Here is a 21,945-nt window from a genome sequence, read left to right as displayed (position 1 = left end):
CAGAAAAAATGATCTGCCGAATTCCAGTAAAGCCTATCTCGCTTTTAGCCTTCATGGTGAATGGCCCACCCTTTCTTTGAACCTTGTCAATGGAAGGTTTTTTACGGCTAAGATGTTTCAGTTCGCCCCGACATGAAGCTACCACTTCTCTCCTATTGTTTCAAGTTGTTATCCTTTGCCATTTCTGATGTGAATGAGGGAGGTTGTCTGCCCGGGTAGGGGTGACCGGAACCCTCCCAAGTCATCGCTCAAAAAAGCACCATAGTCACACGAGAAAGAGTTTGGACTATGACGAAGACGAGCAAGCCTTTGTTGGGGAGTGATCGGGGAAGAGTCGAGTACAAGAGGAAGGTGGAAGGAAGAAAGCGCCAGAAGCGCCAGGTGCAAAGATAGACCACCAAAGAACTCCACAGCAGAGCAAAAAAGAGAAAGGCAAGGCTCACAAAGAACAAAGGCTCAACCATCAGATCCAACACAAAGCGGTTAGCTGCGGATCCAGTGGATAATGCGAGACTACAATGTATAGTGTTACCGATGATGTTTCGCTTTCGTCTTCGGTGCCTGGCATGGTGCTATCATCACATTGATCTACCCACCCTTCTATTCCCTTCCCTAGCTTTCGTGTTTGAGTAGTCGCGCCAGATTTCGATTCGGATGCAAACTTAGCACAATGCCCGGTAAGCTAAAACTCGATTCTACATCTCCGAGAATGCAACAAACTTCTACTTCTAGATAGGTCTAATAGATAGACGGCTAATAGATAGACAAGGGGGGCCACTAGTCCTGTATTGCGGTAGTTCAATACATACTGACAACGAGAGAACGAACCCAGTACCTATAGTACAACAAACACCACGCATCACACCCTTTGTAGGTTCAAGCCGAAGTCAAGCATGATCACCTACTGCAAACTCCAAATATCGTGGTCGGCGTACCTAGTCCTGAACTGCTTTTAATCTAGAATAAGTGGAATCTTCTCGGCACTCTCCTTCATCTTCTGTGGCCCCGTCGGTCGGTATGTGCCAACCCCAACAAATCAGGGTACGCCAAAGGTTCCCGTAGAGTGCTTCAAAAGGTGCCATTCCGATGCTAGAGTGATAGCAGTTGTTGTAAGCAAACTCGGTTGATGTATCTCTATGCATATTTAGTAGGCCTGCTCATTGATGCTCTTCGGGCCGATTGTATGGGATGTGTTCTGGTGTACAGTGGGAGATGCAAGGATATCGATTGAAGTTTGATTTGTTGGCCATGGAGTTGGGAGCTCTTTTTTGACCCCTTTGATTTGCCTTATCACTACAGCCACGGATTGAGCGAAAGCCGCCCAAATGAAGATCAGATCACGAAAACATTCTACGATCAATCGAGTTATTCCCTATATCTTTATATAAAATAAGAAGACAGAGAGACTCGGCTTCAAGATGGAGATTGACCATCTGCACCTGCTCATTCAATTATTCTATTCCGAGAAATCCGGACTACAATCTTCAGACAGAGGGTCCCTTCGCCTCAATACTGTTGTCCGTTGGATGCATCAAATTGGTTTCGCAGATCTCGCCTCGCACTCACTTAGAGGTCGTGTCCTTTCTCTTCTCTTGCTCTTGCGGCGGACACAGTGATTCGTCGTTCTCTGGTTGATGGCTTTCAAAAGTCAATTCCAGAAAGAGCCATTTGATCCCCATCAAAGTCTGCGGTTGCTTCTGGTCCAGAAAAAATCATACTAAAGTTTCATCACATATTTAGGGATGTCTACTAATTGGAGATAAGGCTAAGAAGTGACCAATAGTACATCAAGTCTTATTGTCTTCTCGTGACAGACCTAATATAAGACTATCTTATCAACCATTGTACATGACCTAAGAGATCATCTCTTAATTAAAAGAAGGCAAGCATTTTCTTATTGTTTCTCTCTCCTCCACCTCATCAACTATAATACCTAAATAGTTACATGGTTTAAGCATGGAATAGAAGCTTGCAAGAGGCTCAAACAACCACCACCAACTGACACCGAGGCCGAAACTTGTAAGGTACCACAACCACACACCAAACAACTCCAATCTCCTCTCAGAGCAAATACTCTCTACAACAGCAACCCGACACGATATAACAACGACAGAAAACACCCACTATAACATAATTAGAACAGAAGACAACATAGATAAAATCCCAAAAAAAATAACTGGCCATCCCATGAAGCCTTCGCTTGCTCAGCTTGGCTGCCTGCTCCTCTCGCTCGCTTAGTTTTTTTCGCTTGCCCTCCTACTAGCTCACAAAAATTTGGCTATTTTTTTATTTGAAAATTTTAGTTTAAGTAAAAGATGTTCAAGGATTTAAATATTGTGAATTTTAAAAATCATGAATTTAAAAAATATTCGTGGATTAAAAAATGTTTGAAAATTTGAAAACTATTCACAAACTTTAAGAATAATAGTGAACTTTAAATATTAGTGAGTTTTAATAAATATTAATGAATGTAAAAAGGTGAATTTTAAAAATGTTTTGTATTTTGATGTTCACAAATTTAATGAGTAGTCATGAATAAAAATGTGAAAGAAGGAGCAATAAACTAAACATCAAAGAACCTTATATGTGGGGCTCTCAACGACCTCACAATCCCCAAAGCACCACTTGGCCTCTTCCAATGCACAAGTGCTAAGATGGGGTGCTATGTGCATTAAAAAGTTTAGCAACTAAAGTCTCCAAAGCATAGGTGCTTAGTTTGTTGTTGCTAAGCTTCGTTCATTTAACTGTTTAACAACTAAACTCTTCTATGCATAGGGCAAACTTCTTTCATCTAATTGTTTTGCATAGGTCCGCACGTTTGGCATTTGTTCTTCTTGGGTCACCAAACTCCTCTCTCTCCTCTTAACTACCTTGCCACATCAGTTTTTTTATCTATGTGCGAGTGCTAGCCCCACTGCATGGCGGTTTAAGGGAGACGATAGCATAAAGAAACTGGAGAATGAGTTGATGAACCAAGTTCAAGAAGGATGAGACAAACATTTTAGGAGGTTTCTCTCTATCTCCTTTTGTTTTTATTTTTTGTTTGATTTTCCTTTATTTTAGTACATGACAGTAGTTTATTGGTCATAATCTTAGTTCTCAATTGAATTGATATTTTGAGATAACCATGGTAAACTTAGATCACTCGAATTTAATTGATATTGTTTTAGATATGGTGTCGCCTTTCACCTTTTCCTTCTATTATGATTATTAAAATAGAATTATTTCTGTCTGATTTTAGGCCCACCAGAGCCTACGAGCATAAGGCTTACTTCTCATTCCCCACTTTCATCGCCACATCCCTGAAAAAAAATATTACTAACGTTAAAATACCCCATCAACGTTTGCGATACTTTTTTGCCTTCTTTGTTTTCTTTTTACTTTTCATATCAGTCTATCGAAGGTTCAAATGAACATATGTTTATATGTTCCTTCCATGGTTTTACTATTTCCGTTTCCATAGATTTTCCTTCTATATAGTGATATAAATTCCTGCCGCAATGCACAAAGGTATTATCTAGTTTATCTTATATGACAGTTCTAAGAAAGCATCATCGTACAAGTTATTACCGAGCAGGAAGCTAACACATCTACCGCGTTAGGAACTTGAAGCAAACGGATCGCCGGTCCCTAGAGGCGAAGAAGGTACCGGTTCAGCTCGTAAATTCAGAGAAGGAACAGACTGGGTTGGCTCACTTTTACCTGCAGAATACAAACAGTTCCTCTGAACATGAGTCATGAGGGAGCAAACTACTCCCTCCGTAAAGAAATATAAGAGCATTTAAATCACTAGAATACTGATCTAAATACTCTTATGGGAGTATATAAATGACATCAAACAAGGGCATGAAGGAGTTGAAATTTGTGCCTCAACCACCTCTTTGCACAAGACCACACAGACAACGCCAAACCAGACATTTGTCCGGATATCGTTAGGCGTCTGGAAGGGCAATGACTCCACTTCCCTCAGACATCATCAGTTATATGCCAGTCAGCTACCATCAGAAAAAAATATTGAGAAAATACAATTGTCCCACTAGTGGCAAAATTTAAGACAATTGCCGGATGGAAGCAGATAGCTGCAATCCGGTAAAGCTAACAAAGACTCATCAACCGACACCTTCAACTCGTAGAGCGGCAACCAAAAAGGTCGCTTCTGATATAACCAGGTACCAACTCAACTGAATGAAATAATAGCAACTAATTTTCTACTAAATCAGCGACAATTAATATGGGAACGGAGGGAGTACCTGATTTAGCACAGCACACAAACAACCGAACACAAGCTTCATGTTTCATCTGATATAGAACAGAAGAAAGAAAAAACAAAAGGAAAGGAAAAAAAAACATCTCTTCTAGCTGATTCAGGACAGGACACAAACAACCGAACAACACGAGCTTCACCGGCTCGTAATGTTAAGCGACTTAAAACTAGAGGTCGCTACTAGCAGCAGAGGGTTCGATTATACACTCGAGGCGTTCTCAAAAAGGCTATAACCGAGTCCTTCAAAATGTGAAGGCACCAAGAGTTAGTTTATGCGTCTCTTCGCGACCTTCGGCACGGCGCATCCTTGTCATCCTCCTTGTCGCCGCTGCTTCCAGCGGCAGCATCAGGTACGACAGCACTGGGCTTCTTGGTCTCAGCAGCGGGCTTCACAGGTGCCTGAAAGAAGCAAAATCTACGATCAGTCGTTTGGTTCAGGTTTTAAGCAGTATACAGAAATGGCAGGTGTCAAAAGAATATCGTACCACTGGCTTCTTGCCACCAAACAGGGCTCTGAAGAGTACAGTCACAATGACGACGATGACCGACGCCAAAATCGAAATTGTAATGTTTGGCTGTGTCTCTCCCTTCTCAATCACATCCTGGGAAACAAAGAGAAATTAGATGTCATTTTTCAGAGATGACACCAAACTGTTTGAACACAGGATATAAGGATATTGAGCCCTACAATGATCTTGGTCTTGTATGGTTCCAAGAACGGGATGTCTGCAACTTTGTACAAAATGTCAAAGATCTTCTTCTGCAGTGTGCATACCAAATCAGTCAGTGATAACATGCAAGCAGTGATACAATAAAGGATTTAAAAAATAATAGTTGGAGATATGGAACAAAACATGAATCTGACAATGCCAACAAAAGTTCTCTGCTTCACTGAAGGAATGTCAAACATAAAATGTCTGGAAAATGTCAGAAGAATGAATTACCTGGAATTCAGAAAGGCCTTCTGATGCACCTGCTGCAGCCTCCTCAGCCTTCTGCTTTTCCTTCTCAACATCAAACTTGGGCTTCCATGTCTTCTCCAGGATAGAGGTGGCTACCTTCTCATTGTCGGCAATAAGAATGTTGTCGAACAGGATGCCATCCTGCATTGTCCAGATCTCAATTCCAATAGCGGCAATTGGGTCAAAGTCAGGCTTGTCAAGCTCAAAGTACTCAGGGTTGGAGATTTCTTGGGGCTTCCAGATTCCCTTGTAGTTGGGGTTGTCAATCAGGGGGGCATGCCACTTGCCCTTGTAGGCAGGGTTATCCTTCATCGGCTTCTTCCATTCACCACATCCAGGTGCCACTTCGCACTTGGGGTTGTCCATCTTGGGTGCCTCCCATTCGCCATCCTCCTCATCATCCCAGTCCTCAGGCTTAGCAGCTTCTGGATCATCAATTTCCTCAGGCTCATCATCCAACCATCCTTCTGGCTTGGTGGCCTCCTCATCCACAATTTCCATTGGGGCATCCTCATCCCAGTCATCGGGCTTCACCGCAACTGGATCAGGGATCTTAGCTCTCTCGTCCCAGTCCTCTGGCTTCTTGTCGTCAGGGTCAGGAATAGTCTTTGATGGAATAAGTGCCGGCTCAAAATCAGCAGCAGACAGGAAGTTTGCTTTACTCTTCTCCACCCCATCAACCAAAATTCTGACCTCATTATCCGGCTTCAAGATAGCCGTGTAGACATGAGAGAGCTTGTCATATGGGACAGAGGGTGGGGACTTGAGGTGATGTTCAACGTATTTGCCAGTCTTAGGGTTCTTGTGCTTCAGGATGAAGTGAACCTTGTTCGTTGAACCACACTTGTCGGGACCAAACATAATTGTGTATGGAGTATCATTGTCAAAGTCCTTGGCGTTCCATCCGGTAGCCTGAGGACGGATGTACTTGATATAAGCACCTCCACACTCAAGGCCATTCTGAAGCCTCACTTCAAACTGCAGGACAACTGTCTCATCCTTCATAGTAACTGGGTAATCAAGTTCTTTGATTATGGCATATTTCCTGGCTGGCTCGCTAACAAGGAGACCATAGTCTTCATGGCCATCACTCTTCGCGTGCTTCCATACACCTGCATGGCAGATTATATCAATACTTGATACATGGCAGTGCTATACAAAAAATATTGGGGAACAGCAAATTTTGACAGAAAATGGAGTCGGGTGGACAACTAGCTGACTGGCAAAACCTAAACTAGGAAAGGCATGGGAAACAACGCATACAATCAAAGAACAAGAAGCATTAGTTTAACGCATAAACCCAATCCAGTAAGGGGATAACAGGGCAAGATCATGAATGAACTATATAACAAGACTTGCAAAGAACATGATTCTACAGCTAGCCATCTATACCATAACAAATCACCGTTCCATTTGTATCATCAGAATCCCGATCAAAAAAATTAAGTCATAACGTTACCAAGCTATAAATCACCTATTAATCCTTTTAAAAAAAAATCACCTAGTAATGTTACATGGTTAAGAGCAAAGGTGCTGCATTTTCCGTCGACCATATGACGTGCTAGCAGGGAAATGGAACATAGAGCAACAATTTTAATTAACCTGATGCAGAATCATGCGGATATTGATATACAGACAACTACCCCAATGCAGAGAATTCCTGCATTTTTTTCTCGATGTTTCAAATGCAGTTCATCCACATAAATTAAACTGTCATCACAAGAAAGGCAAGAACAAGTAGCCAATTCACCTCTCAAAAGGCAACATCTGCCTGATACGGGCGACACAACACACACAACATATTCTGGATCTCACGGTCGCCAAACGTCTCGCTCCGAATAATTCATCACTACCTCAACTAAACAACTGAATCGAATTTCACACAGGAGCGCCTCACAGCCTCAGCAGATCATATTCACAACCTCAGAAGCGAGTAGAGGATCGCACGGAACAGATCAGAAACCCAACCGCCCGCTAAACCCACGCGAGGATCTTCTCACAGATCGAATAACACGCAATGGAAAGGCGAGAGAATTACCTTTGTACTCCTCCTTGCCGGACACGATCCAGCTCCCGTCGAAGCTCTCGTTGAAGGACTCGTGGAACAACTGCAAAACCACACGCAAAACATCACAAATCTCGCCCAAAATTGATCGGAAAGAGAACCGGATGCAGCGACACGAAGCCGGAGAGATCAATTACCGGATCCGACGCGCGGATCTGCGCGAACAGCGCCGAGATCAGCAGCACCGGCAGCAGGAGCACCGCGCGCCCTCCTCCCGTCATCCTCCACCGCGATCTCTCTGGAACCGGAAGGAACTTCCACTGGTGTCGATCTTCGAAGCGACCGAGAATGGGGGAGGAGAAGGGTGTAATTGAAGGAGAGACGGGAACGGTTGGACGGCTGGGATGAGTCTGGACGGAGTATGCGACGGCCGGGATGTGCTGGACGGGGAGGTTGTGTCGCGAGACGTGGCGTGAGTCGTTCCGGCCAATCAGGGGCTGCTTGGACGGGATGTTAGCCAACGGGAGCGTGCCACGTACGCGCGGTGACGCCTGGACCCACCGGGGGTTCCACGTGGAAGCTCTGGGCGGTTTTTTCCTCTCGCTGACTTTGTCAGATCTTCCTTTCTCTTCACATGTTTTCTTTTAGCTAAAAAGCTTTATATTTGTACAAAACGACTCCGGCACCGTGAGGCTCGTGACCATAAAATCATGGGGAGTCCATCCAACACTCAGTCACCTCTAAAATGCAGGCTTGCTTAGTACAAATGGACCGAAAGCTTAGCCAAAAAACACAATTTCAAGAAGAGAAAAATTCACTGTAGGTCACATAACTTGAGCCGGGTGACACTTTAGCGCCACTACTTCAAAATACCCGAACTACGGTCCAAATATTTGCGCTAGGGGTTCACTTTGGTCCGTATATACGATTTAGTCTACGTATTCGCTGACTTGGTCGAGTCAACGCCCACCAGCTAGGCTTTGACCGCCACCTCGTCGAGCGCCAGCCAGCAAGGGTCAATAGTAGTCCATCCGGGGGGGTTGCAAAAACAGCAGCACCTGGTCGGACCGACCGCGCCGCGCACCTGGACGTACTCGATCCACCTGGTCGGTCGCTCTCTTATCCCCTCGCTCTCCTCTTCCTCTCCTCCGAACCCTAGCCCAGCTCCCATCCCCGCCGCCGCAGCCATTGCCGACATCGACGCCCTCCGCCGCCGCCGCAGCCATTGCCGAGGCCCTTCTCCGCCTCCTCCGTCCCCGCCGTCATGTCGCCTTCCAGCTCCGTCCGCTCTACATTGTGTGGCCGCTCCGTTGTTGTACCATTGATCGGGTGCCCGGATTGCGGCGAGCAGGTGAGGTTCTACCGGTCTAGCACCGACGAGCACGATGGATGGATCTTCTACAAGTGCGGCAACCACACTGTAAGTGCCAGTTCCACGCTTCTTCTTGATTGATTCATGCCGTGTCAACCACACTGTTGTTTTGACTGTAAGTGCCACATTTGAAGCAGAGCACTGATTAATTTGGTCTTTAGGTGCTCTCCTTGGTTGCAAAATTAGTTGGTTAACTAGTCATTGCTCTGATTAATACTGTAGTTTAGGTTGTCCTTGTCTGCCATTGATACATGCACTCTGAACTTTACTGTCACTCTGTAATTTTTGTGCAGGTCACTTGTGATTTCCGGCGCTGGGAGCTTGAATATGTGGAGCATCTGGTTGAAACAAGGCGTCTGGTTGGTGATGCTGCTATAGATGCAATTGGTGCAGCTGAGGACAGGAGGGAAGAGCTTGAGAGGCAGAGGACTGAATCAATGGTAGGCAGCGGCATGGCTGGAAGAGGCATGGCTGGAAGAGGCACTATAGGCAGAGCTAATTATGCCAGCTCAAGTGAGAATAAGTATGCTACCAAGCAGCAAATTGCTATGCTTTTAGGATTAGGCAGAGAGATTTTGCTGCTGCTAAAGCTGCTGATGGCTTTTGTTATAGTGCTTTATGTGATGTGTTTCACCTTAATTATGAAGAAGTGATGTGTTGTTAAATGAGAAGGTGTAGGTGTTCTAAGAGATCTCTTGTTCTAAATGGAGCATACTAAATGCTAGTGTAGAGATCAGTATGAAGTCTTGGTTGTAATGCTTGTTGTAATGGATAATATGTCAGTAATATGAAGTCTTCTTGACCTAATTTTGACAAAAATGTACCTAATTCTAATTATGTCAGAATTGTACTTAACCTCATTGCTTTCAACTCACTGTCAGAAATGCTCTAATAACTAACTGCTGACAGAAATGCACTTAACTAATTGTTGTCATAACTGAACTAAATTATGTTAACTAATTGCTGTCATAAATGTAACTCATGTCAGCCCAGGCCCCCTTTTCTCAACACAACTGAACTCAAAAGCAAGCATGTACTTGCACCTGCTGCAAACACCCACCCAGCAACTTGCACTCTACATGCAGCTTTGGTCCACCACCAGTCCACCACCACCACCAGATCCCCTTCTTCTTCCTCATCTATCATCTTCAATTTCGTGCACCACCCGATCCCTTCTCTCCTCTCCAATAGCACCAACAGATCCCCTTCTCATATTCATCCAGCAGTAACCATGGTGTCCTGGGATGATCTTCCCAGCTCTTCTGAAGATGACTCTGTGACCAGCAAGGTTAGTGTGCTCCCCAACCAGTCTAGCGTTTCTCAACTAGGGTTTCTCTGTCAATTGATTCCAAATGTCTCTCTTTTGTTTAGCCACCTGCTGTAAGTGCATCTAGTGCCCCTTAGTGATTTTGGTGTATTGAAGACTTATAGGTTAAGTAACTGATGCGTTTGTGAGTGTACACAGGTCTATAAGTCTATGAGGAGTTTGATATTTACAGAGAAAGTTGACCCCTAAAAATGAAGTTCTTCGACTGAAGACTTTGATATTCTGAAGACTTTCTGAAGACTTTGAAAGTGAAGAAATTGGTGTGACCTTGAAGACTTGGTATTCACTTGAGGAACATGAAGCGTGAGCTTTTGTTTTCGTAGTTTCATTTTCTCTTTCTTGAGTCATAGGAGACACCGTACTGTTAAAGGGGGTCGAGGAAATACTAAGGAAAAATTTCCATGTGATGCTCAACTCAAAATCCTACACCTACCAATCCCTTCGAGTGAAGCCATTGGAAATCTCATACAGTTCAGTCAAATTCTTCAGTGACAGAGACACAGTTCTTCTGGTCACTGAGGACTTGGCTCTGACTGAGGAGTTAGGAATTCGCCAGTGCGAATTGCCTACACAGTGAGGAACATGATAGCCCTGAGGAATTTGAGAGTCAAATTTCCGACCGTTGCTGTGCTGCTCGCCAGCTGTCCAAAAAATCCTGTCCACCTAACGGTCATATCATTGAAGGGCATTTATGTCTTATCATGTCGGGCTGCTCCCTAGGCTATAAATAGCCGCCCCCTACAACCACTAGTTGGTTGGCTGCTCCGAGAGAACTTGACACTTGTCATTTGAGAGCAACCCATCCTCCGAGGACTTTGAGCGAAAATCATCAAGTGAGGAAAATCCCAAAACCAAACCCCCACAAACCCAAAGTGATTGAGCATCACTGAAGAAATTGATCCTGCGTGGATCCGACGCTTGTTACCTTTGAAGACTGTGCTTCTTCCAGACGGTTAGGCGTCAAGGTCTAGAGCATCCAAGAGGAATTGTGGATCGCCGAGTGACCAAGTCTGTGAAGGTTTGGAAGTCACCTGAAGACTTACCACGAGTGATTGGACGAGGCCTGCGTGGTCTTAGTTCAAGGAGAATACGGTGAGGACTGGGTGTCCTGAGTTGCGGCTCAGAGACTGGGTGTCCGGGACTGTGCGTCCTCGAGTTTAAATACTCAGCCGCTCCAACCAGACGTACAACTGAGACAGCAGTTGGAACTGGTTTACCAAATCATTGTCTTCACCAACTAACTGGTTCTATTTCCTCAACTCTTTCATTTCCTCATTACTGTGTTGAATGTTGTTCATATCTGTGCTTGAAGACTTTGACTGAAGACTTTCACAAATTCCTCAGTTCAATTTCTTCAGTCTGTTAGTCTTCATCTTGTTATCCTGTGTTTACGCTTTCTGTACTCTGTGCTAGTCTTCATTTCATCATGATGACTATGTTTGTATCCTGTTATGTTTACTTCTGAGTACTTATTCTGCTGCAAGTAGTTCTTCGCTAAGGAATTTCCTCACCAGCAAATTCCTCAATGAAGAATTCATAAAAATCGCCTATTCACCCCCCCTCTAGTCGATATAACGCACTTTCAATTGGTATCAGAGCAAGGTACTCCCTTGTTCTGTGTGATTTTGGTTTAACCGCCTGGAGTTTTTAGTTATGTCGACCGCAGGTATGAAGAAAGTGACATGCCCTATCTTTGACGGTCATGACTATCCCAAGTGGAAGGCCATGATGAGGAAGCGCCTCATGGCAAAGAACAGCAAGCTGTGGACCGTCACTGAGATTGGTCTTACTGATCTATGCAAGATGGCGAATGCTGATGATATTCGCAAGTACACTCGACTTGATATCATAGCGAAGGATATCATCTGCTCCTGCCTATCCAGAGATCAATTCGGGCGAATTATGCATCTTGGCAATTCGAAGCTCATCTGGGATCGAATCTCTGATGTCTATGAAGGTCATCGAACTCATCATGATCCCTGGTTTGAGGACTTCAAGGAATCTCTCAAAATGATGACTTTCGAGCCAGAATCATCATCTTCTGCATCTTATCTCATGGCAAACGGTGCTGAGGTAACCGAATGCTCCTCATCCGAGTCTTGTGATAATGAATCTGATAATGATGAATCTGACAATGATGAATCTGATGATGATATTGAATCCTGCTATACCAAACTTATTTGCGTTGCCACTAAACAACAAAAGGTTTTAGAACAAACTCAAGATATGCTAGAAAAGAGTGATAATATGTTGCGCAAAGAAATGGATCAGTCAAAAGCATTGGGTGAATGTCTTCAGAGAATTCACTCCAAGCTTGACGTCCTTCAAGATCAACATAATACCCTCTTAATTGATCACGAGAAGCTTACTCTTGAATCTCTTCAGAGAAAGGAAGATCTTGAAAAGCTAAGAGTGTGTTATGAAGATCTTCAGAAGGAGCGCGATTCATTACTAGCTCAACAAATCAGCGCTTCTCAGGAAGAATTTGTTCCTCCATGCTTAAAGTGCATTGAACGTGAATCTGCTAATTCTTCACCTGAATGTTCAAATGCTTCAAATGTTACAAATTCTTCATCTGCCTCTGCTGTCACTAATTCCTCATCTGAGGACATTGCTAGTATCACTGACAATGCAGGGCTGAAGGAATTGTACATGACAGACATGTACAAAAGCCTCAAAGGGCATCAGACACTTTGTGATGTGCTCAAAAAGCAGATCCTCAACAGAAACCCTAGGAAAGAGGTATTGCCTTTGAGAGGAAACTCAATGCTGATGGAACATATTGGAAGCCTGAGCAGTACCCCAAAACCTCATGGGTTGCTGCAAAGGGACCTCCAGTTGATCCATCTAACTTATCTGGCTTTACATGTGAATCTCCTCATTCTTCTGATGAGTCATTTGACTCCAACTATAAACTATTCAAAAATCAGAATGGTGAAGTATTTGCTAGATATGTTGGCACTAACTGCAGGAACGGTTCTCCTATGAAGAAAATCTGGGTTCCCAAAAGTTGTGTTGAAAGTCTTCAGGTGAATGTCCTCATGACACCACCTGTGAAGAGCAGGAACCCCAGATCCAAGTCCTCATATGGACCAAATTCTTCATATGGATCAAATTCCTCAACTGGATCAAAGTCCTCATATGATTATCATCGTGCTAACAACTCTGTCTCGCAGGGTAGAGCTAAGGGCTATGAATATGTGCATTATTCTTCAAACCATTATGTTCATAAGTCCTCGAAGAATTACTCTGCTTATTCATATGCTTACCGTAACCCCTCTTATGTGAAGCGAAATGGTTTGGCATCTTTGCCACCTTTCTCACATGGTGCTCGCAGGATGAGGAACTCTTTGCCACCCCTCCAGATGTGGGTGGTGAAGAAAAAGAACTAATCTCTTCTGCAGGGTCAGGTCTCCAGACGTGCTCTAACGTCTGAAGAATTTGCTGGGGACCTGACAAAAATGCCTGAAAGGACGCAGGCGAATCATGATGAAATGAACTTTCATTTCACACGTCCTGATACTGCTATATCTGTTTACTGCTTGATGAAATTCATCTGATGAACTTGATATCATATTCTTCACTGATGAAGCATATGAGATTGTAAGCTACACTAATTCTTCTGCAGGATGATCAACCCAAAACCACTGAATGGGTCCTCGATAGTGGATGTACAAATCACATGACTGGTGACAAGAATCTATTGATGGATGCTCCCTTATCACCGTCACCTCTGAAGCATATCATCTTTGCTGACAAAGGCAAAAGTCAGGTATTGGGTCTTGGTAAGGTTGCTATCTCTAAGGATAAGCACATGGACAAAGTCATGCTTGTTGAGTCCTTAGGATACAATCTCATGACAGTCTCAATGCTTTGTGATCTTGATATGGTTGTTGTCTTTGGCAAATATCGATGTGTTGTGATTATGGAAGCTGACAATTCCAAAGTCTTCGAAGGCTTTAGGAGAGGAGATCTGTATATTGTTGATTTCTCTACAGGACCACAACCAGCCGTGTGTCTACTTGCAAAAGCTTCAGAAGGCTGGCTATGGCATCAACGACTTGGTCACGCAGGCATGAGGAATTTGAACACGCTTGCGAAGAAGAAGCATGTCATTGGCATTGAGAATGTCAAATTCCTTAAGGATCACTTATGCGGAGCATGCGAAGCAGGAAAAATGACCAAGGCCAAGCATCCAGCGAAGACTATCATGACCACTACCCGTCCATTCGAATTGCTTCACATGGACCTCTTTGGACCTAATCATTATTCAGCAGTCACTAATGATGCATCTCTATATGGTTTTGTCATTGTTGATGATTATTCTCGATATACATGGGTACACATTGTTACTTACAAACATGAAGTGCAGGAAGTCTTCAAACGATTTTCCTCGAGGGCTTCAACCAACTTTGGTGTGAAGATCAAGCATATCAGAAGTGACAATGGAACTGAGTTCAAGAATTCTGGTCTTGATGCATATCTTGATGAACTTGGTATTACTCATGAGTTATCTGCTCCCTATACTCCTCAGCAGAATGGCATCGTGGAGCGCAAGAACAGAACTCTTGTTGAGATGGCTCGCACCATGCTTGATGAATACAAAACGCCTCAGTGTTTTTGGATTGATGCAATTGATACTGCTTGCCACATCATCAATAGAGTATATCTTCACAAATTCTTCAAGAAGACGGCCTATGAACTCCTCACTGACAAGAAACCCAATGTGAGTTATTTCAAAATCTTCGGTGCTAAATGTTGGATTAGAGATCCTCACCACAACTCTAAATTTGCACCGAAAGCACATGAAGGTTTTATGCTTGGTTACGGAAAGGACTCGCACACCTACAGAGTCTTCAACATTGTTCTTCACAAGATTGTTGACACTGTAGATGTGCGGTTCGATGAAACTAATGGCTCGCAACAAGAGCACCTACCTTCTGTGTTAGATGAACCAGCACCTGAGGATGCTATCAAGCTCAAGGCAACTGAGGATGTCATTCCGACTGAAGAATCTGCTGAAGAATTCATTCCTATTCATGAAGAACGTCGAGCCGATGCACCTGAAGAACATGATGAGGAAAATGGTGCTGAAGAAAATGCTGATCAAAATCCTCAGCGACAACTAACTTATCCACGCGTTGCAAAAGAAGTGCAAGTGGAGAAGATCATCGATGACATTAGCGCACCAGGTCCTCTCACACGCTCAAAAGCATCACATTTATCTAACTTTTGTGGGCACTATGCTTTTGTCTCTATCACAGAGCCCACTAAGGTAGATGAAGCATTTCTGGAGCTAGAGTGGATTCAGGCTATGCAAGAAGAATTACATCAGTTCGAGCTGAACAATGTTTGGGAATTGGTCAATCGCCCAGATCCTCGCAAGCATAATATCATTGGCACAAAGTGAATCTACCGCAACAAGCAAGATGAAAATGGCCTTGTGGTGAGGAATAAGGCACGACTAGTAGCTCAAGGCTACACACAGGTTGAAGGAATTGATTTCGATGAAACTTTTGCACCTGTTGCTAGACTTGAGGCTATTCGCATTTTACTTGCCTATGCTAACCATCATGATATCATCTTATATCAAATGGATGTGAAAAGTGCATTCCTTAATGGTAAGCTCGAGGAAGAAGTATATGTTGCTCAACCCCCAGGTTTTGAAGATCCCAAGAATCCTGACAAAGTCTTCAGACTCAATAAGGCCCTCTATGGCCTCAAGCAAGCCCCTCGGGCGTGGTATGATACATTGAAGGAATTCTTCGTGAAGAATGGCTTCACACCCGGTTCACTCGACCCTACTCTTTTTACTAAATCATATGATGGTGAACTGTTTGTGTGCCAAATATGTGTTGATGATATTATCTTTGGCTGTACTAACCAACGTTATAGTGATGAATTTGACTATATGATGAGTGAAGAATATCAAATGTCTATGATGGGAGAGTTGAAATTCTTCTTAGGTCTTCAAATTCGTCAGCAGCGAAATGGCATATTCATATCTCAGGAGAAATACCTCAAAGATGTACTGAGGAAATTCGGCATGCAAGATTGCAAAGGCGTCAAAATTCCTATGCCCACAAATGGCCATCTATGCACTGATGAAAATGGTATTGACTTCGATCACAAGGTATACCGCTCCATGATTGGTTCCTTATTGTACTTATGTGCATCTAGGCCAGATATAATGCTTAGTGTTTGCATGTGTGCCCGATTTCAAGCTGCACCGAAGGAATCACACCATAAGGCTGTGAAGCATATTCTTCGATATCTAGCTCACACACCAACACTAGGATTATGGTACCCCAAGGGCTCTGCTTTTGATCTCATTGGATATTCTGACTCTGACTATGCTGGTGATCGTGTGGACCGCAAGTCAACATCTGGTACTTGTCATTTCCTCGGACGATCTTTGGTCTGTTGGTCCTCGAAGAAACAGAACTGCGTATCACTGTCTACTGTTGAAGCTGAATACATTGCTGCTGGCTCATGCTGTGCTCAACTGCTTTGGATGAAGCAAACCCTCAAGGACTATGGCGTCAACGTGAAGAATGTGCCTCTCCTCTGCGACAATGAGAGTGCCATCAAGATTGCTCACAACCCAGTTCAGCACTCGAAGACTAAGCACATCCAGATTCGTCATCATTTTCTTTGTGATCATGTGTTGAAGGGAGACATCTCCATCGAGCATGTGAAGACTGAAGAACAGCTAGCTGATATCTTCACTAAGCCCTTGGATGAGAAGATATTTAGCAAGTTGCGGTGTGAGCTAAATATCTTAGAATCTTCAAATGTTCTTTGAAAAGGACACACATCCTAACCCTTATGCAGAATTGATGACTTAGATGTGCAACACATGAAGAAACGTTTTTTCTTCAATCAATGAAGAATAACACTCTAAGTGTGAAGAAATTAATGAAGAATTTGATTCTCAGAACCCTACGACAATTGTACGCGGTGTCTGAAATCATCATTCTTATACGGTGGGTCACGCCACCACAAAAGTTGAAAATCTTCAATTTGAGTTTTTCCTCATTTTTGAAATTCTTCAGTTTTTCAAATTCTTCAACTTTGCAAAATCTTCATTGTTTCCGTCGTTTTTCTTCATTGGCTATATATATATATATGAGTTTATGTCCTCTACAGCATTCACTTATTGCTATTTCTTCAAGTTGTGATTTCTGCTAAGTGAATGTGATCGGACCCTTCCCCCTCTATGCTATAATCAACCCAATCTATTCACAAATTCTTCATGTGCGTTCTGATTGAAACTCGTTCAAAGTCTTCACTGTGTCCTTGTTAGCTGAAGAAATTGCGAACGAAACTTTAAAATAAACAAATCTTATCTAGATTTTCGGTTTTACCGCTCAAACCGTTCCGCATCCCACGATGCATTAGTTTATTCACCCACAATCTTACACGATCTCATCTGCACAGTACGTGGGTGACACATGTCGCGTGAAGAAGAAAGGGCAGGGGCATGGTCGTCCCAAAATCTTCGGGCGAACAGTTTTTACCGTGGCTATAAATACCCCTCTCCCTTCCTTACTTCATTTACTCCGCTCGGTCGCTGTCTCTCGTTCGAGCTCTCCTCAAACCCTAGCGCCGCCGCTATTCCATCGCCGTCGATGAGGAAGAGCTTCACTGCCTCGACCTCATCGCCGTCGTACTCGCGCCGGCTGCGGAAATCTTCACTCCGCCGCCGTCGTATCTATCTCCCTCTGCCAAGTTAGGGCGTGGGAGATCTAACGTGACGAACTTCACCATGGTTCATCTCTGTTCGTCGTGTTCTTCAGTTCGGGTAATTAAAAGTCACTTTTATTACTCGCTTTGATTCTCAAACTTTTCTGAAAATCTTCAAAGGTGTTTTACTCTTCAAATCTTCACATATGAACACCTCACACACTGTATGCTCTTGATCCATCTCTCTAAGCACTCAATTCTTCAAAGATTCCTAAATTGTGCAGATTTTTGATCTGTACAACTCTGGAACCTAAGACAAGAACGCTTAGTGAAATTCCTCAAGGCTCAACTGGTCAAATTCCTCAAAACTTGTTTTTTTTGAAAAATCTTCTGAGAACGCATATGACCTCTCCAAATTCCTCGCACCTACACTCTGTTCACAGGTACTCATGTCCGCTGCTGAATCACTAGGTTCTCATCAACTTAACTCATTTGCAGCGTTCCTCGAAGAAAAACTGCATACTTCTTCAGAGTGTTCTATTATTCAAATTCCTCATCTGAAGAAAATGGCAGAAGGCAAGAGACCTCAGAAAGGAGGAAAGAAACCGGAGGTCATGACTGCTTTTGAGATCCCTGATGAAATATACAAGGATTATTGCACACCTGATGAAGCCAAGTTTGGCAAAGAGAACAAAAATCAGCGCAAAGTGCGCATTCAGAGGATAGAACGAAGATGGGCACGAGAATGGAGGGAATATCGCTATGTTACTCCAAAGTACATGAAGAAATTCGCCTTAAACCCTCCATGCCCAAGAGCTCCATTGGCACCTGGCCAAGTCGCTGATCCCACCAGCATCAAGCGTGGTGAGGACTTTCCTGAAGAATGGTCTAGGCGTCAAGCAAAACTGGCAAGACAAGCCAAGGAGGCAGTGAGGAAATTCAATGAGGATTCTGCTGCTGCTGCTGCCGCTGAGTCCTCGGTCAAGCCGAGGAAATCAATGCCGAAGAAGCCTGCTCGCAAGCCAAGTGCTTCACCATCAGCGCCCTCACGGCCCAGTTCCTCAGCCGCGCCCTCACGGCAAATTCCTCAGAGTTCTGCTGCTCCACCAATGTCCTCAGCAGCTCCCTACAAGTCCTCAACTCCTGTGCATCTGGCTACATGTCAAAGGACGCAGGGTTTCTCGATTGCTTCTGGTGTCTCAGCAAGTTCCTCAGCTGCACCAATGTCCTCATCAGGCCCCACTCTGCTGAAGACAAAAGCAACAGCTGGACGCGGTCCTCGGCCAAGTCCAAGAAAGAAACAGGTTGCTTTCCACGTGCCCTCTGATGACGAGGCCTCTGATGAAGAACTTGCAGAAATCATCAGAGACAAACAAGCAAAGGCCGCTAGAGCCAAAGGAACACCTGTGCCTCTGCTTTTGGATCCGAAGAAGATCCTTGACTTCATCGACTTATGGCATCAGGATCCCAACACTCCAATGCCTGATCTGCCTCTGACTCCTAGTCAAAATCATATGCTGACCCATTTCAGCGCTGAAGAGAAATGGAAATTTGAAAAGGCTCGTGAGATCAAGAGAGCACAAGCTAGAAAGGAGAAGCTTCTGAAGAAGAACATCATCAGACTGACTCCTGAAGAACTTCTCAAGGCTCAATCTGAGATCCAAGCCCTCAGCAAGGATTTTGATGCTTATAATGCTGATTGGCAAGGAGCCAAAGTGAGATTCGTCAATTTGACGAAGAAAATGACAACTGTTGCAGCCCCATCGCAACAAGAAAATCCTCAGGCTACAGACTCTGCTCAGCCTGCTGAAGAACATGCCAGCACTGCTGATGACTTTCAGCCTGCTGATGAGAATACAAGTTCCAGGGCTGATGACTCCATTCCAGCCGCTGAAGAAATTCCCAGGGCATCCACTAGTGGTGCGCCTGAAGAAACTGAAGAGATCAGGGCAACTACACCTGTTGCGCCTGAAGAAACTGAACCACAGTCCTCAGCTCCTCCTGCGCCAACACCAACTCCAATTCTTCCTTCTGCTTATGAAGTGAAGAAGACCAGGGCTGCAGAGCGAGCTGTAGTGAAGAAAAGGAAGGCATCAGCTGCGTCAAATTCTTCGGCCGCGAAGAAAATGAAGCCAATGACCAGCTCGCTTGAAAATCCCATTGATGCCGTTCCCATTTCCTCCATGTCGTCTAAGGAAATTGTTCCTTATGGAGAAGAATACAAGATCCCAAGCGGATCTGATGAAGAAAATCACTTTGTTGCTACCTCAGAACAGTTTGATGAAGAAATTGAAGTGGAAGCATTCCCTTCAACGCCAGTCGTTTCCTCACCTATGCCTCAGTTCACAGCTGAAGAGGCTGGTGTTGAGGAAATTGAAAAAGAAGAAGAAGACGTGGATATTGGGCGCACTACACCAGTGATGAATGATGACTTTTGGGAAAGTCAGCATCCCAATACTCCTCTCTTCACCCCCATTCAACAAATTCCTCAGTCCCCGGCTACAACTGTTCAATTGGGCTCTGAAGAAACTCATCCCACATCGTCTGTTCATGAAGAAATTCTAGCCGCTAGTGCTGAAGAACCTGCTGCTGATCCTCAAACTGCACAAGAAGAGGAACCAGAAATTCCTCAGCCTGAAGCACCTGAGATCGCGATTCCTGAGGTTGTGCTGCAAATCACTGACACCCCTCTGCCCAAGCCGAAGAATCCGTTCTCGAGCAAGCAAAAATTCAAGGCTGAAGACTTCTTTTCTGAGCATGTGTTCTTCACTGATTACAATCCATATGACTCTGCTCGCATAAGGAAAAGACGTTTCTGGACTGCTACTCAAGCCAACTTCTATTCCTCAGTGCTCTTTGACAAGGACAAAATCTTCGATCATGAGCATATACCTCATGTGGATATGGAATCTCTGCCGTGCTTCGAGCCAGTTCTCCGAGTTATTCACGATGCAGGACTACTGAATTTCTGCACTGATATCTGCGATTGGAATGAAGAACTCATTCTTCAGTTCTATGCCACTTTGCATATCACCGGAGATGCTGAAGATGTCAATTCATGGGTGCTGGATTGGATGACAGAAAACACTCACTACAAGGCACCAGCAACTGAATTGCTTCGTGTCCTTCCTCTTGATCCTCCCCATGATAGTGCATGTTGCATCTACAATGACCGCGAACTGACAGATCATTATATGCAAGTGCTTATGAAGCCTTTGAAGCTAGGGCAGGCCCCTCGAACCAAATTCCTCGTCAAGAAATTGCTGTATGTGCCTCGGACTGTCTATCGAATCCTGACGAAGACAATGAGTCCTATCAAAGGCCACGACTCAAATGGTGAAGATGTCATTGGCATCATGAAGAACATGCTTTTCAACATTATTCATGGCGTTCCCGTCAACTTCCATGATTTCTTCATGAGGACTCTGGCTAATGTTGCAATGTCACCTTTTGAGCTGAAGCCCTATGCGCCTTGGATTATGAGATTCATAAGGGCAAGATCTTCACTGAATTACCAGGCTGACACTCTGAACCATGGTAGCTACTTGCCGCCCATTGAAGTCCTCAAGCGACTAGTTTCATCATCTGATGATAAGGGCAAGGCAGCTGCTGTGATCGATGAAGGCACTCGTCCATTGGATGGTCAATTTCGTCTGGCTACATCTTACTCCACCAATGATGATTCTGCCACACATGACACTGCCGCAAATACCTCAGCTAAGCAAAATCCTCAAGCCACAGCACCCAGGGTGATGACTGACCGTGAGTTACTCCTCAGTCTTCATCAGAAGGTTGATCGCAATCACAAATGGGTGAAACGTCAATTTGCTGCAATTCTTCACAACATGACCTCAACACATAATGCAGTGAAGAAAAATCAGTACCATCTTCATGAATCCCTCAACCGCACCTGGGCTGTTCTCACTCATGTATATTCCGCGGAAGAACTAAAGACTATGGGTCTCCAGGAAGCATTTGACTGGTCTGCACCACCTCCAAAGAAATTCAAGAGAGTCAAAGTTCCTGATCTGGTGGCCAGCTCTTATTCTTCATCGCGTGAAACTGATGAGCATGAAGATTTGGACGACACTGCGGCAGGCCCTACTTCAACAAGCAACCCCGACAACGCTGGCGCTCCTCCATCAACTTGAAATTCTTCAGGGGCATTAGTCCTTAGTTTCAATCCTTTTGGTCATTTGATGACAAAGGGGGAGAAATGTGAGTTAGTCTTCAAGCGGGTTTATATTATGGGCATTTTGTTAAGTTACAACTCTCGTTCTTCCGAAACCTTTTATTGTATCGAGTTGTAATCTTAAATCCGATGGTGCC

At 44.2% G+C, this 21,945-nt stretch overlaps 1 protein-coding gene across 1 annotated transcript; it reads right to left on the bottom strand.

The window, feature by feature from the left end:
• Positions 1-4,230: 4,230 nt before the first annotated feature.
• LOC123136139 (calnexin homolog) lies at positions 4,231-7,659 on the bottom strand. Its single transcript, XM_044555451.1, has 6 exons — positions 7,429-7,659; positions 7,265-7,334; positions 5,209-6,338; positions 4,953-5,024; positions 4,750-4,866; positions 4,231-4,663 (listed from the first exon to the last, which is right to left on the bottom strand). Exons 1-6 carry the CDS (start codon positions 7,510-7,512, stop codon positions 4,535-4,537), a joined length of 1,602 nt encoding a protein of 533 aa, XP_044411386.1. The 5' UTR covers positions 7,513-7,659; the 3' UTR covers positions 4,231-4,534.
• Between the last annotated feature and the right edge of the window lie 14,286 nt (positions 7,660-21,945).

Source organism: Triticum aestivum, chromosome 6B (genome assembly GCF_018294505.1).
Source record: "Triticum aestivum cultivar Chinese Spring chromosome 6B, IWGSC CS RefSeq v2.1, whole genome shotgun sequence".
NCBI lineage: Eukaryota > Viridiplantae > Streptophyta > Magnoliopsida > Poales > Poaceae > Triticum > Triticum aestivum.
The sequence above is the reverse complement of the archived record's forward strand: the minus strand, read 5'-3'. Positions and strand labels throughout refer to the sequence as shown.

Excerpts from the sequence above, each read along its gene's own strand:
- LOC123136139 (XM_044555451.1), bottom strand. The coding sequence starts at position 7,512 with ATGACGGGAGGAGGGCGCGCGGTGCTCCTGCTGCCGGTGCTGCTGATC. Across the intron at positions 6,339-7,264 it reads CGGCAAGGAGGAGTACAAAG|GTGTATGGAAGCACGCGAAG; the intron begins GTAATTCTCTCG and ends TCTGCCATGCAG. Across the intron at positions 4,867-4,952 it reads CATACAAGACCAAGATCATT|GATGTGATTGAGAAGGGAGA; the intron begins GTAGGGCTCAAT and ends TTTGTTTCCCAG.